We start from the raw sequence: 16,246 nt of genomic DNA on the forward strand, positions 1-16,246 counted from the left end.
GGCCCTGCTGAGGTGATCAGGGAGGCTGTGCCACTGAACCCTACAAGATACCTACACTAATAGGCCACCCTAGGAAACCTAGGGGACATAGCAGCTCTACCTAATACATAGAAACAAACACAGGGAAGCAGCCAAAATGAGGAGACAAAGAAACATGTCCCAAATGAAAGAACTATAAGAAATGGAGATAAGCAATCAATCAGATGCAGAATTCAAAACATTGGTTATAAGTATTCTCAAGGAAATTAGTGACAACTTCAAGGAAGATAGTGAGAACTCCAAGGAACTTAGTGAAAACATCAACATAAGAGAGGACCAGTCAGAAATGATGAATTCACTAACTGAAATAATGAATAATTTACAGGGAATCAATAGTAGAGTAGGTGATGCCAAAAAGCAAACCATCAATTTGGAATATAAGAAAGCAAAAAACACCCAATCAGAACAGCAAAAAGAAAAAAAGAATTTTAAAAACATGAGGATAGTGTAAGGAGCCTCTGGGATAACTTCAAGTGTACCAACATTCGCATCTTGGGGGTGCCAGAAGGAGAAGAGAGAGAGCAAGAAATTGAAAACCTATTGGAAACAATTAATGACAGAAAACTTCCCTAACTTGGTGAAGGAAACAGACATACAAGTTCAGGAAGCACAGAGGGTTCTAAACAAGATGAACCCAAAGAAGTCCACACCAAGACACATCATCAAAATGCCAAAGGTTAAATACAAAGAGAGAATCTTAAAAGAAGCAAGAGAAAAGCAGTTTCTTAGCTACAAAGAGCTCCCATAAGACTGTCAGCTGATTTCTCAAAAGAAACTTTGCAGGTCGGGAAGAAGTGGCAAAAGATATTCAGTGATGAAAAGCAACAACCTACAACCAAGATTACACTATCCTACAAAGCTATCATTTAGAATCAATGGACATATACAGAGTTTCTCAGACAAGAAAAGACTAAAGGAGTTTATCACCACCAAACCAGTATTATATAAAATTTTCAAGGGTCACCCTGGCCAGTTTGGCTCAGTGGTTGAAGCGTCACCCCAAGAACCAAAGAGTTGTGGGTTTGACTCTTTCAAGGGCATGTACTTTGGTGGCAGTTCAATCCCAGGCCCTGGTCGGGGTTGTTTAGGAGACAATCAGTGGATGTGCCTCTCTTGCATAGATGTTTTTCTCTCTCTCTCTACCTCCCTCCCTCCCACTTTATCTGAAAATCAATGGAAAAATATCCTTGGGTGAGGATATAATAAATAATAAATAAAAACATAACTTTATATTAAAAAATGAAAATTTAGAAAACAAATGTGTATCATTTATTTTTAATAATTCTAAAATGTTCTCGTTGTAATTGTGCCACAACATCATGTAGAATTTGAATCTTCTGCATTGCCAAAAAAAAAAAAAAAAAAAAATCCCAGAGTAATTTTTAGTCTGTCTTTTTAACAAATGTATTTCAGACTATTTTCCTAAGAAATAAATAGCCCTGGCCGGTTTGGCTCAGCGGTTAGAGCGTCGGCCTGCGGTACGGAGAGACCCGGGTTCGGTTCCCGCTAAGGGCACGTACTTTGGTTGCAGTTTGTCCCCGGCCCTGGTTGGTCGTGCGGGTGGCAGCCACTCGATGTGTCCCTTTCACGTCGATGTTTCTCTCTCTCTCTCTCCCTCCCACTCTATCTGTACAAAAAATGGAAAAATGTCCTCAGGTGAGGATAAAAAAATAAAATAAAAAAATAAAAAAGAAATAAATAGACTTCTATAGTGACATTGATCTAGATGTTTGCATTATCACAAGGTGAAAACAAGATATCATGCATCTGTAGGGTAAAATAACTATTTTCAGATGTTTTCTTGGAAGAGACTGCTTTTAAGCTCTACGCCTACTGTTTCAATTTCCACTTCTTACAAAAAGTTGCCAGATGTTTCAATTAGTGTTTTATCCTACTCCACCTCCCTCTCCACCCTCCAACCTCAGCAGAATTTATTTGTGCACTCTGTTCCTGATTATGCTGATCACTAATCTTTGTGAGAGTTCCTGGCTCTTGTCAAAGGTGAAAAATTTAGTTACACACATGCCACTTGAAACCACCGCCCTAAGCCTCATCTCTTCATAGGATGTGTTGGAGGAAAACATATCACATCCTATTAAACATATCTAGTGGTACAGAAACTGACATCCCAAAGTTGTCAGATTGTTTCACATCAAGAAGGCTGGAAATCCCCCAGTGTCTCCTCACAATTTACTGGAAAATTAAGGAAAATAAAATTAAATTAAAAAGCCACATTAGTGATCTATTCAATAATTAGAAAGTGAATGGAAAGTTTTAGTAGGGGATAAGAACAAAACCTAAAGAGAAGGAGAAATAGAAGAGAATAAGGGAAACATGTGTCTAGAGACACAAAATTGAAGAAAACCTGGATATAGTCAAAAAGGAAAGGATATGTTAAGATCCAGACATCGAGTGAGGATCTCTCTGATACACAAAAATGTTAAACAGAGCACTTTAGCAATTCTCAAGGAATGCAGTATTGAAAAGTAACGCACATTTTTGGTGTGTCTGCAATGTACCAAGGACTTTGCATAGCTTCATCAGCCTTAGTACTCAGAGCCAGTTAATTAGAGAGATTTTGTTACTTCTATGTAACATTGGCTTAAGTTAATATGAATGAAAACAATACCAGATACATAATAATCACTACATACATGTTTATAATCACTAGCATTTTATAAATGGAGAAACTGAGGCCCTAGAATACTTGAGTAACATACCTAATCTCACATAGTTAGTGAATGACTTAACTGGTATAGAACCTAGTCCTGTCTGCAAGAGAATATAAGGCCTTTCACTAGATTTCAAGACACGTGTCTGCCTTAGATTTGCTGAGTTGCCTGGGAAATAAAACCCTTCTCTACGTATGTGAATTATCTCTTCTATGGACTAAAAAAAAAAAAAAAAATTATTAATATGTCACAGGGTGAATTATTGGAAGTAAAAGTATAATAAAGAAGCTAAATGTAACTGAAATTAAATATTTTCATAATTTGATTCAATCATCTCAATAATATTCTGGAACACAATAGAACAAAAGAAAAGGAGGGGATGAGATATAATTGCAACCAAATAGTATAAGGGTATCATTTAAATCATTGAATCACAGAGTGTCAGAGCTGAAGGGACCTTAAAAGGCATTTGCTTTAATCTCCTCTCATTTCACAGGTAATATGACCAAACAGCTGATGTTGATATGACTCTTCAAAGGCCTCACAACTTCACAATGCAGAACAATTATAGCAAAATACCAGGTTTGATGTGTCTGCTTGGAAACCTCCCTCCAAAGCCATGAGTTCAAAACTAACCAAAAGGTAGCCTTTATAAATCTAAATTTCCAGATGAGGTCACAGATGGTAAATAAAATAGCATTGGTTTTGGCCATCATGGAATGACAGGAAGAGGAAGGAAAAATGTTCTACTGGTACACGCAATCTCACCTTTGTATGCTATACCTAATTGGTCAAAACAACACACCGTCAACTGCAAAGCACTGTGCCAGCAAGAGAACCTTAGAAAAACAAACATCTGTGCATTTATACAGAGTTTAATTTTTCAGATGTTCTTACAGGAAGTGGAACACAAGTGATGGAAAGTGAACAGTTCACACGATTGTAAATCATGACAACATTCATCTGCCTTTCCTCTATTTTGTACATTCCTTGGAGAGGTAGCTTATCTCATGCATTTCTCAGGGGTCTGGCCAATCTTGACTCCAGGAGACAGAGTACCTGTGTTCCCACGCTCTGGACGCCGGGATATAGTAGAGACTCGGGAATGCAGGCTCACGGTTGTGTCCCAGTCATCATCCAGCATGTTCCGCGTGCTGCTGTACTTGGCCTGCATCTGGATTCCTGTAGGGGTAAGGGTAAGCTGTGGTTGGATTGCCCCAAGCTGCCGGGCTTCTGTGAGACAGTTCAGGAACCTACGCACTGAAAGGCATTCCTAACGTTCTCTCCCAGCTAGTAGCAGGGAAACCTCTGACTCAAGTTCCTGCCTGGAGAGGCCCAGCCCCTGTCCTGTAAACTTGTACTCTGAATGCCAAATTGGTCAGGCAAAAGGGAAATAGCATGTGTTTTCTGTTTGGACTGCCTCTGTCTGAACAATTACCGAAGGGGTTGAGCTTCTCAGATCTCTTTTGTTCATTTGTTTGTAGTTCCTGTTTAACTGTGTAAAGAAGGCAAGACCTTACAATCACAGAGAGGCTCCTTCAGACTCTGTAAAACACTAATCAGTCAGAGGGCTACATTACCTTCTTACGCATCATATACTCACTGAGGCACTTAGATTAAGTTTAATCTCTCTGTGCCTTTGAGAAAACCAAAGAGACTACAGAACCAGCCTTTACCTTTCTCCCAAGCTATAGCATAAAGCATCATATACATGGAATGTCAGCACAAAAGAGTCCTTTTGAGGATACCTAATTGATTCTACTCTTATTTTACAAAAAGAGAGGTTGAAGGCCAGATAGGTGAGAAATTGCTCTAAAGCCACCTTGCTTAGGGACAGAATGAGCTTTAAAATACTTTCAGGCCCTGGCTAGGTGGCTCATTTGGAGCGCCGTCCCATACACCAAAAGGTTGAGATTCAATTCTGATCAGGACTCATACTTAGGTTGTAAGTTTAATCCCTGTTTGGGGTATGTACTGGAGGCAACCAATTAATGTTTCATTGTTACCCCCCCCCTCTCTCCCTTCCTCTCTCTAAACGTATCCTGGGGTGAGGATTAATGAGAGAGAGAGAGAGAGAGAGAGAGAGAGAGAGAGAAAGAGAGAAAAGAAAGAAAAGAAATAAGAAAGAAAGGCACTTTCTGGTTGTCAATTCAATTCAATAATCTTTTGTCTTACAGTATGTGGGCTCAATTTAACATTTTATAGCACATTTGGTACATCATGATGATGATATTTTACTGGAAGTAAAGACTTTTAGAATTATTACTAACTATCTGTGACTTTAGGAAGCTAGATAACAATTCGTTCCTAAATTTCCTAAGCTGGAAAGGATATGAGAAGTTTATTTTAGATAATGTCCAAAAACTCTTTCCAAAACAGTACAATAGAATTATATTAGTCTGCTAATACTTTTCTATATTTGTATAGGGGGATAGCTTGGCTAAATCAAGCATACTAAATATAGTGCAGAAGATGCTTGGATTAGGGCCACTAACCCTTATGAGGGATGGATCAGGAAGTATATACTGTGGATTCATCATGTGTCTCAAGCTATGTATTGTTTACCAGGTTATTCTAAATAAAACAAATCTAAAGAGACCTTTCTCTTGCATAATGCCTTGTAAAAAGTAAGAAGACAAAAATTATTTGGTTATTTTCAATGAGTTTATGGCTTAGGAAAGGTTATAGAAGAGAAGGCAGTAAAAAATTTTGAAGGAAACAGTAAGTGAAGCACATTTACTGTGAGAAAGAGGAAGAAAGATGGAATATTAGAAGTCAAAACAGGTGAGGCCTGAAAAATATACACTTAGGAAGTGCTGATAATTATGATTCTAATGAAACAGCAGTTAGAACTATTTTCCAAACTTCAGTGATTCATGTGGATCCTTGACAATGTTTTTCCAAACAACCTACATTAACATTTTACTACTTGTCCTTAAATAATTTTTTTCAACAATGACAAAAATTGTTTTTGAACACCTACATTATTGCAGGTACTGTTCTCTGAGACATATCAGTATAAAATAAAACTCTCCTTTCTTTTAGAGCATACATTCTGTGGAGGAAAATAGATGCTATACAAGAAAAATAATAAGTAAATAGTAGAGTTTACTAGACTGTAATAAGAGATATAAAAATATATGGAGGATAAGGGAGATTAAGAATGTACAGGAAGGAGAGTTGCTAATTTTAAATAAATTAGTCAGCCAAATTAAGAAAGTGCTATTTTTGCAGAGAACTGAAAGAGATGTAAGGGTAGGTCCTGAAAATTTCTGGGGTAACAGTCATTCAGATAAAGGGACTAGAGAGCTCAAAAGCTCTGAGGAGGGAGTATGCCAGCTATAGCTGAGAAACAATACAGACATCAGTGTCCTACGTAGAATGAGTGAAGCGAAGAGTAGAGTAGCTTAAAGGAGTAAAGTAGACCACAGTAATTGTCTTTTAGACAATTTAAAGATCTTCTGCTTTTTATTTTGATTATTTTTCACTCTGAGATATATGGGAAATCATAGTCTTAGTAGAAGACTGACATGATTTTTTAAAAATTTAGTGGAATCACTCTGCTATGTTTGAAAATAGATATAGAAAGACAGGCAGATACTGGGATACTACTTTAAAAATTATTGCAATAACTCAGGCAAGAGAAGATAGTGTTTCTTCATTATTCATCTTGAATTTTTCTTTTAGACACAAATTCAGCTAGCAGCTCTTTTCCCTTTCTGTCTCTTGGAAAAGTGTCAATGTTTTCTGTTCATTCCTGCATGCATTTCCATGTAAGCTGATATAGTATGCCTTGGACAGCCTAGAGCAATCTTTCTTTACACCATCATTGTTGTCATAATCATGCTTTTATATTTAAGTCATAGATTATTGTTGCCTAGCCTGTCTGTTTTTGAGAAATACAGCTGGACATTCAACAACCAGAATTATTTTTCTATATAATGATTCTTTTAAATCATCCACTCCATGCTGGGGACTCAAGGGTAACCAATCAAACCAAAAACAAAATTCAAATACATGGCATCTCTTTTTAATTACATCTTGTGTCCTTTTTTAGCAATTAGTGGTGTTTTTAAAAATACATATTTTTATTGATTTAGAGAAAGAGAAGAAGGGAGAGGGAAACAAACATCTATGTGAAAGAGAAACATAAATCAGTTGCCTCCCACAGCACCCCTACTAGGGATTGAACCCAAAACTTGGGTATGTTCTCTGGCCGGGAATTGAATGGGTGACCTTTCAGTGCACAGGATGATGATGCTCAACCAACTGAGCAACACCAGTCAGGGCACCACCTTGTGTCTTCATTTAACTCTCAACCTGATTTATCTTTCCCCTTTCTTCCTTTCTTTTTAGAGAGTGACAGTACAGGTTTGTATCTTTAAAAACTACTGTAAATTCACTAAAATCTCTATCCTCTGCTCTTAGATTTTTAAATATTTGAGATTGAAAATATAACCTTCAGCACAGTACTACTCTACTAGCTCTTCCCCAGTGGCAAGTTCATCATTATTTGGGGGAGAAGGCAAAGCGTGTTAGTGATTATTACTCACAGCATAAAATGGGGGGCCAAAGTTTGTTTGATTAACATTTTTTTTTATTAAAGTGGAATGTGTATTGCACAAAACTAACCATTTTAAAGTAAAAATCCAGTGAATTTGAAACAATTTCTGTTCACATATTAGTAAACATAGGAAGGCAATAAATGCCTTTCCTACTGGAAATAAAAATAGCACCTGTGGGAAAGTTTAAAAGAAAATAAGAGACCAATCACCATATGAGAAAATATATTTATGTTCCAATAATATCTTTATATAGCAATTACTGAAGAATTGCTGAAAACTGCAAAGCAGTAATTATAAAAATAATAAAATGTTTTGCACTCAAAATGATTGCTTTTTTATATCTTTACCAGATCTTTTTTTTAATTTTTTTTATTGATGGCATTTAAAAAAAAGAAAGCAAAATTGCCATTAAGGGTTTTGGTAAAAATGGCAGGGTAGGTAAACACTGTGCTCACCTCCTCCTATGACCACTTCAAAATGAGAACTAAATTATAAGACAGTCAACCTGGAGAACCATCTAAAGACTAGCTGAACAGAAATTCTATAACTAAGGCTATAATGAAGAAGCCACTTTGAGACTAAAAGAGTTGAAGATGAAAATGGGCTGGCCCCACACTAACGTGTGTCAGTTTACGATCAGGAGGTCTATCTCAGTGCACAGGATCCCGCCTGAGGAGAGAAGGGGCCCAGCCCCATGCGGAGCTCCCCAGCCCATAACACCAGTACCAGGAAGACAATCCCACAAAACATCTGACTGTGAGAGTCAGCTGTGATTCCATCCATCCAGGGGAGACCAAAGACTGCTTGTAATCCAGGCATTCTCTTAAAGGACCCACACACAGACTCACACTCACAGGTACTCACCTTCAGTTGTGGCAGAAGGATAGCAGCTCGGAGTTACCAGAGGCACGGGGAGAGAAAATGAATTGTGAGCTTCCGTAGGGTGTGCTGGAAGGATGTCCACCATTGTCCTTGTGTTGAGCATTCCTCTAATGCAGCTGACTGATAGATACCATCTTTTCTGTGTTGAGCAATCCTCCACATGGCCAAATCTAAATCTGCATTGACTTGGTGAAATCTACTTGCTCCACTCTGATGATTCCCTGAAACTCCACCCAATCCAACCCCCAAACCATCCCAGGCTCCTTCAGAGGCCAGCAGTCAACCTTGACTCACAATGGTCTTTCTTTAAAAAACTCTCAAGGAGTTCTAGTCAAGCACAGAGGTCACCAGAGACACACAGGAAGAAACTGAGTTGTGTGGCTTTAGGGCAAGGGCCACTATTGTCCCTGTGTTGAGCCCTCCCCCCACCACATGACCAAATCTGAACTTGCATTAGCCTGATGAACTTCACTCACTCCACCCTGATGACTCCTGACACTCCAACCCACCACAAAAGTCTGTATAGGCCCCAGGCAGGTGGAGGCTGACCTCAGTGTACACTGTGACATTTAATGGGTGGCCTCAGGCTCAGAACTGGTGCCAAATCTGAATCTAGATTAACCTGGTAAACGTGACTCACCCCACCCTGCTGAGACCCTGTTTCACCTAACTTGTATACCACACTAGGATTTTTCATAGGCTGAGCCTTACAGGTAACAGGCAGGCAGCAGCAGGTTTCAGGCTACCTTGTGCCTTTTGTCTCAGTTCACAGTGTGGATTTTCCATGTGCATCCAGGTCCAGCAGAGGTGCTACCAACTGCAGGTCACTTACTGGCTCCTAACAGGTAATCCCAGGCCGGTTACAGGCAGCATCTGACTTTGGCTTGCACCAGAGACTCTCCCTAGTGGCTTCAGAACCAACATACCCAATGGCCAACTTCAGACAGCAGAGCACCACCTAATTAGTGCCTCAAATATCACATCCAAAGGATGGTCTAAGCAGGCACCAGACCCTGCAGGGGCAAATCATGCTCTGTGGGGTAAACCCTTATATAGCAGCTCATATAACATGGTCATGGCCCATACTCATAGTCAGTCAGCCCAGGGATCAATCCCACCCACTGACATGCCAACAGCAATCAAGGCTCAACTACAACAGGGGGACAAACACAACCCATACAAGGAACTCTCCTGAAGCACCCAGCTCTGGTGATCAAGGAGTTTGAACCACCGGGAAAAGCAAGACACCTACTACATAATATCACTCTGCCAAGGTCAGGAGACTTAGCAGATTCAACTAATATAGAAACAAACACAGAGAGGAAGCCAAAATGAAGAGACAAAGAAATATATCCCAAATGAAACAACAAAAGAAATCTCCAGAAAAAGAGCAAAATAAAATGGAGGCAAGCAATCTATCAGATACAAAATTTAAAACACTGGTTACAAGAATGCTTGAGGAACTTAGTAACTTCAGGAAAGAGATACTAAGCATAAAAAAGGACATAGAAACCATAAAAAGAACTAGTCAAATGAAGACTACAATAACTGAAATAAAGAATACACTAGAGCCCTGGCCGGTTTGGCTCAGCGGTTAGAGCGTCGACCTGCGGTCCTGAGAGACCCGGGTTCGGTTCCCGCTAAGGGCGCGTAGCTCGGTTGCAGTTTGTCCCCGGCCCTGGTTGGTTGTGCGGGTGGCAGCCACTCGATGTGTTCCTTTCACATCGATGTTTCTCTCTCTCTCTCTGTTCCTCTCTCTCCCTCCCACTCTACCTGAACAAAAAATGGAAAAATATCCTCGGGTGAGGATAAAAAAAAAAAAGAATACACTAGAGCCCTGGCCGGTTTGGCTCAGCAGTTAGAGCGTCGACCTGTGGTTCAGAAAGACCCAGGTTCGCTTCCCGCTGAGGGACCATACCTTGGTTGCAGTTTGTCCCCGGCCCTGGATGGGTTGTGTGGGTGGCAACCACTTGATGTGTCCCTTTCACGTCGATGTTTCTCTCTCTCTCTTCCTCCCACTCTATCTGAACAAAAAATAAAAAAATGACCTCAGGTGAGGATAAAAAAAAAAAAAAGAATACACTAGAAAAAAATCAACAGCAAATTAGATGAAGCAGGAGATTGGTTCAGTGATTTGGGAGACAAGGTAGCAGAAAACATTCAATCAGAACAGGAAAAAGAATTTTTAAAAATGTGGATAGTGTAAGAAGCCTCTGGGACAACTTCAAGCATACCAACATTTGCATCATAAGGATTACCAGAAGGAGGAGAGAGAGAGCAATGGATTGAGTAACTCTTTCAAGAAATAATAAGTAAAAACTTCCCTATCCTGGCAAAGAAAAAGAACACACAAATCCGAAAAAGCACAGAGAGTCCCAAACAAGATGAACCCAAAGAGGCCCACACCAAGACGCATCATAATTAAATGCCAAATGTTAAAGACAACTAGAAAAATTTAAGAGCAGCAAGAGAAAGACAGTTACTTATCTATAAGGTAGCTCCCATAAGACTGTCAGCTGATTTCTCAAAAGAAACCTTGCAGGCCTATAAGGATTGGCACAAAATATTCAAAATATGAAAAGCAAGTATTTATAACCAACACTACTTGTAACTGGCAAGGCTATCATTTAAAATGGAAAGAAAAATAAAGAGCTTTTCAAACCAGAGAAACCTAAAGGAGCTCATCACCACCAAACCAGTATTAGAAGAAATGTCAAAGACACTTCTTTGAAAAAAAAAAGAAGAAGAAGAATGTAAATATGAAAAATAAAATGGCAATAATTATGTACCTATCAATAGTAACTGTAAATGTAAATGGAATAAATATTACAATCGAGATATAGAGTAGCTGAATGGATTAAAAATAAGATCTAATACATTGTCTACAAAAGACCCACTTCAGATCAAAAGACACATACAGACGGAAAATAAAGGAAATGAAAAAAAAAAATGGGATAGCAACACTTATGTCAGACAAAATAGACTTCAAAGCAAAGGGTATAGTGAGAGACAAAAGGACGTTTCATATTGATAAGGGGATCAATCCAACAAGAGGACATAACCCTTGTAAACATTTATATACCCAGCATAAGAGCACTTAAATATATAGAGCAAATATTGATGAAAATAAAAAGAGAGATCTACAATAATACAGTCATAGTAGGGTACTCGAACACAATATTGACATCAATGGTTAGATCTTCCAAATAGAAACTCAACAAGAAAACTGTGGCCTTAAATGACACAGTAGATCAGATTGATTTAATTGATTCTTTTAAAGCATTTTACCTAAAGCAGCAGAATATTAATTCTTTTTAAGTGCACATGAACATTTTCCAGGATAGATCACATGTTAGGTGACAAAACAAGTCTCAATAAATTTAAAGAGATTAAAATTATATTGTGCATCTTCCTGACCACAGTGGTATGAAAATAAAAATCAATTACAAGAAAAAAATCTGAAAAACACACAAACACAAAAAAGTTAAATAACATGGTACTAAAGTATGAATGCATTAACAGTGAGATCAAGGGGGGAAAATCAAAAAATATCTTATGACAAATGAAAATGAAAACACAATAACCCAAAATCTATGAAACACAGCTAAAGCAGTCTTAGAAGGGAAATTCAGAGCAACACAAGCCAACCTTAAGAAGCAAACAAACAACTCTAATAAACAATCTAACCTTACACCTAGAGGAAATATAAAAAGAACAACAGATCAGCCCCTGTCTTTACTGCTTGAGGGTCAAATCTCAAACTTTATGTTATTCATATGATTTGAATATAAAATAACTTTGTCTTTAAGAAACAGAATTGGGAGTAAAAAAATGGTGGCAGATTGAATGAAAGCTACACTGCCCTTCTCCTAGGACCAAACTAGAATTAAAACTAAAATAAAAAATCAGCCAGGCCAGGCTGGTGTGGCTCACTGGTTGACTGTCAACCCAGGCACCAAGAGGTCGCCAGTTCTATTTCCGGTCAGGACACATGCCCAGGTTGTGGGCCCAATTCCCAGTGAGGGGCATGCAGCTGGCAGCCAATTGATGTTCTCTTTCATTGATGTTTCTATTTTTCTTTCTTTCTTTCTTTTTTCTAAAATCAACAAAGAAAAATTATTTTTAAAAAATCAGCCAGAATAACCAACTGCAGACCAGCTGGAAGGAACCCTTATAACCTTATAACTAAGGACATACAGAGGAGTCCACATCAAGTATGGTAGAAATTTCAAAGGCATGAGAGGGCTGACTGAGCTCCCATAGACAGCAGCTGAAGTTCTGGAGGAATATTTCAGCTGTGTGGGGGGGGGGAGGGGGGCTCCCCCTGGAAATTCTGGGTCTAAATGCCAAGCTGGGCACCCCAGCCCAGAGTGGCAGAACCAGGAAAGGTGTCCACATACCACTGGCTGTTGAAAGCACCAAGAGGTTCTGTCTGGCAGGGACTGATGGCTGGAAAACTGGCACCCTCTTGAAGAACCAGTGCACTAAATTTGTCTACAGCCTCTCATTTGGGCTGAGTGGACTAGAGCTGTGTGAGGAGAGTCTGGCATTCATGGCACCGGAAAGGCAACCACAAGGAGCCCTATGCCGAGTCATTCCCCCATGTTGAAGAAGCCATCTATCGCAGGCTGTTTCCCCTTCAAAGCAGCTTTAGCCTAGGGTGAAGTGATAGCCTCACCCAATGGAATTTCTCTCACTCCGCCCACTTGGTGGAGTTTATATCTAGTGAACAAAGTTAGCCTGAGGATCATTAAGTGACTGAGTCTAACAGTCAGTCTAAAGGCAGAGATGGATCTCTGGGCACTTTGAATCTTTGCCTGGCCTGCAGTCTATGGGAACCATGGCTCTGAGGACAGAGCTGGGAAGGCCACAGTCTAGACCTCTGTGCTTAGTCATTACCCTACACTGAAACAGTATCTTTTTCAGGCAGAAGTTTCCCATTCAAGAAGCTTTAGCACAGGGAAAAACAATTACCCTACACCCTAGAATTTCTCTCATCCTTCCTGTTTGGTTAGTTTACATCTAATGGAGGATGGAAAACTGAGGCTCATTAAGTGACTGACACTAACAGCCAGCCTACCGGCAGAGGCAGATTTCTGGGTGCTTTGAGTTTTGCCATCTGTAACTCTGCCCTGGGAGAGTAAAACAAGACTTTGGTGTTCAGCATGGTCTGGTCCATACTTATCCAACTTCAGCAGAAGGATCTACAAACTTTTAATCATTGATATCCACAGGGAGATATTGGCAGGTTCCAATCCCTGATGAGGTGAATTGCACTTCAGATGATAAGTAACTGTAGAGCAGACTGCTCACTATTTTAGGGGTTGAGAATCACTATCAGCCAGCCAGAGGGCCAAGCCCCCAAAAAATGGACCAATAGTGATCAAGACTCCATCACAGCAGAAGGTCCCACACAAAGCATTATTGGAGCATATGAAACATTATTAGAGCATCCAGGTCTGGTGATCAGGGAGACTGCACCATTAGGTCCCACAGGTCACCTAAAAAACAAGATCACCTTACCCAGACTGAGAGTCATAGCAGATCTACTAAATACATAGGAAGAAAGGGGGACAGGGGAAGGAAGCAGCCAACACAGTGAAACAAAAAAACAAGCCTGAAATGAAAGAATGAGAGAAATTTCTAGAGTAAGGGCTAATGAAATGGAGATAAGCAAGCTATCAGATATAGAGTTCAAAGTAATAATTATAAAGATGCTCAACAGCATTATAAAAAAATACAGAAACAATGTAAAATAACCAATCAGAAATCAAGAATGACTTAGCAGAAACAAAGAACACACTTGAAGGAATTAATAGCAGATTAGAGGAAGTTGAGAATCAGGTCAGTGAATTAAAAGACAGGATAGAAAAAGAAGTCACTCAGTCAGAGAACCAACAAGAAAAAATAATTAAAAAACAAGAGGACAGTTTAAGAGACTTGTGACATAATTTGAAGTGTAACAACATCCACATTATAGGGGTACCAGAAGAAGCAGAGAGTGAGCAAGTGATAGAGAACGTGTTTGAAGAAATAGTGGCAGAAAAATTTCCTAACTTGGGAAAGGAAAAAGGTACACGAGTTCATGAAGCACAGAGAGTCCCAAGCAAGAAGAACCCAAAGAGGGCCATACTAAGACACATCATAATTAAAATACCAAAAATTAAAGACAAAGAGATCACCTTAATGACAACAAGAGAAAAACAACAGGTCACCTATAAAGGAGCTCCCATAAGGCTGTCAGCTTATTTCTCATCAGAAACACTACAGGTCAGAAGAGAATGGCATGAAGTATTCAAGGTAATGAAAAACAGGGATCTGAAACTAAGATTACTCTATCCAGCAAGGCTATCATTCAAAATAGAAAGTGAAATAAAGAGCTTCCCTTTGGGAGGGCAGGGGAGGCTAAATGCATTTATTACCACCAAACCAGCATTGCAAAAAATGTTATAAAAACTGCTGTAATAATAAGAAGACAGACAGAGAGAGAGAGAGAGAGAGAGAGAGAGAGAGAGAGAGAAACATAGGCATAATGAATTAAAATGGCAATTAATAAGTACCTCTCAATGATAACCTTAAATGGAAGTGGATTAAATGCTTCAGTCGAAAAGCACAGTGTAGCTAACTGGGTAGGAAAACAAGAGACCCACCTCAGAATAAAAGACTCACACAGGACGAAAGTGAAGGGATGAAAAAAAATTTTCCATGCAAATGGAAATTAAAAAAAATATATATATGAGGTAGCAATCCTCATATTGGATAAAATAGACTTCAAAATAAAGGCCATGACAAGAGACAAAGAAGACCACTATATAACATTAAAAGGATCAATCCAACAAGAGGATATAACCCTGGTAAATCTATATGCAGTCAATATAGGAGCAAAAAATATATTTTAAAACTTCTGGAGGACTTTAAGTGAGAGGTCAACAGCCATACAATCATAGTATGATATCCCACTGACATCATTTGATAAATCTTCTAGACAAAAAATTAACAAAAAAATAGAGACCCTAAATGATGCACTAGATAAGTTGGATTTAGTTGATATTTGCAGAGCATTTCAGCCCTAAACTGCAGAATATGCATTCTTATCAAGTCACATGGGACATTCTCAAAGATAGACCACATGTTAGGAAAAAAACTGTCTTGACAAGCTCAACAAGATTGAAATCATATCAAGTATTTTCTCAGATCACAATGGCATAAAGCTAGAAATCAATTACAATAAAAAGATTTTAAAAAATTCAACTACATGGAAGCGAAATAGTATGTTATTAAACAATGGATGGGTTACCAATGAAATAAAAAAATAAATCAAAAACTTCCTGGAAACTAATGAAAATGAACACACCACAACACAAAAACAATGGGACACAGTGAAAGCACTCCTGAGAGGGAAGTACATAACATTACAGGCCTACATCAAGAAAAAAGAAAAATTTCTAATAAACTATTTAACCCTGCAACATAAAGAGCTACAAAGATAACAAATAAATAAACCCAGTGTATGTAAAAAGAAAGAAAGAATAAAGATTAGAGTGGAAATAAATTACATAGAAACTAAAAAAATACAAAGCACCAATGAAACCAAAATAAGAGCTGGTTCTTTGAAAAGATGAACAAGAATGATCAATCTTTAGCCAGACTCACCAAGAAACAAAGAGAGAGGACTCAAATAAATAAAATCAGAAATGAAAGAGGTGAAGTAACAAGTGGCACCACAAAAATACAAAAGATTGTAAATTATATATATAATTTGTATATATATAATTGTAAATTATATTATACATACACACACACACTATGAACAATTATATACCAACAAGCTAGACAACCTAGGCAAAATGGACAAATACCTAGAATCATACAATCATCCAAAACTCAACCAGGAAGAGTCAGAAACTTGAACAGACCGATAAAAACTAAAGAAATTGAAGCATTAATCAATAAACTCCAAGCAAACAAAAGCCCTGGGCCAGACAGCTCCACAGGGGAGTTTTACCAAACATTTACAGTAGAACTAACACCCGTTCTACTCAAACTATTCCAAAAAATTCAAGAGGAGGGAAGGCTTCAAAGCTCCTT

At 38.6% G+C, this 16,246-nt stretch overlaps 1 protein-coding gene across 8 annotated transcripts in view; it reads right to left on the reverse strand.

Annotated features, from left to right (window-relative positions):
• Positions 1 to 13,843, reverse strand: part of CLEC1A (C-type lectin domain family 1 member A) — a 31,440-nt gene extending 17,597 nt beyond the window's left edge. For 3 of the 8 annotated variants that reach the window (XM_036252204.1, XM_036252208.1, XM_036252207.1), the window contains exons 1-2: positions 8,141 to 9,525; positions 3,771 to 3,893 (exon numbers count right to left, since the gene is read on the reverse strand). In XM_036252204.1, the coding sequence (XP_036108097.1) occupies positions 3,771 to 3,893; positions 8,141 to 8,261 (244 nt within the window). In that variant the 5' untranslated portion in view covers positions 8,262 to 9,525. Of the gene's footprint in view, positions 1 to 3,770; positions 3,894 to 8,140; positions 9,526 to 12,558 lie in introns of those variants that run through there. The other 5 variants (XM_036252205.1, XM_036252203.1, XM_036252202.1 and 2 more) reach the window with 5 other exon arrangements.
• Positions 13,844 to 16,246: the final 2,403 nt, after the last annotated feature.

The sequence above is a fragment of the Molossus molossus genome, unplaced genomic scaffold (assembly GCF_014108415.1).
Source record: "Molossus molossus isolate mMolMol1 unplaced genomic scaffold, mMolMol1.p scaffold_m16_p_10, whole genome shotgun sequence".
NCBI classification, from domain to species: Eukaryota; Metazoa; Chordata; class Mammalia; order Chiroptera; family Molossidae; genus Molossus; species Molossus molossus.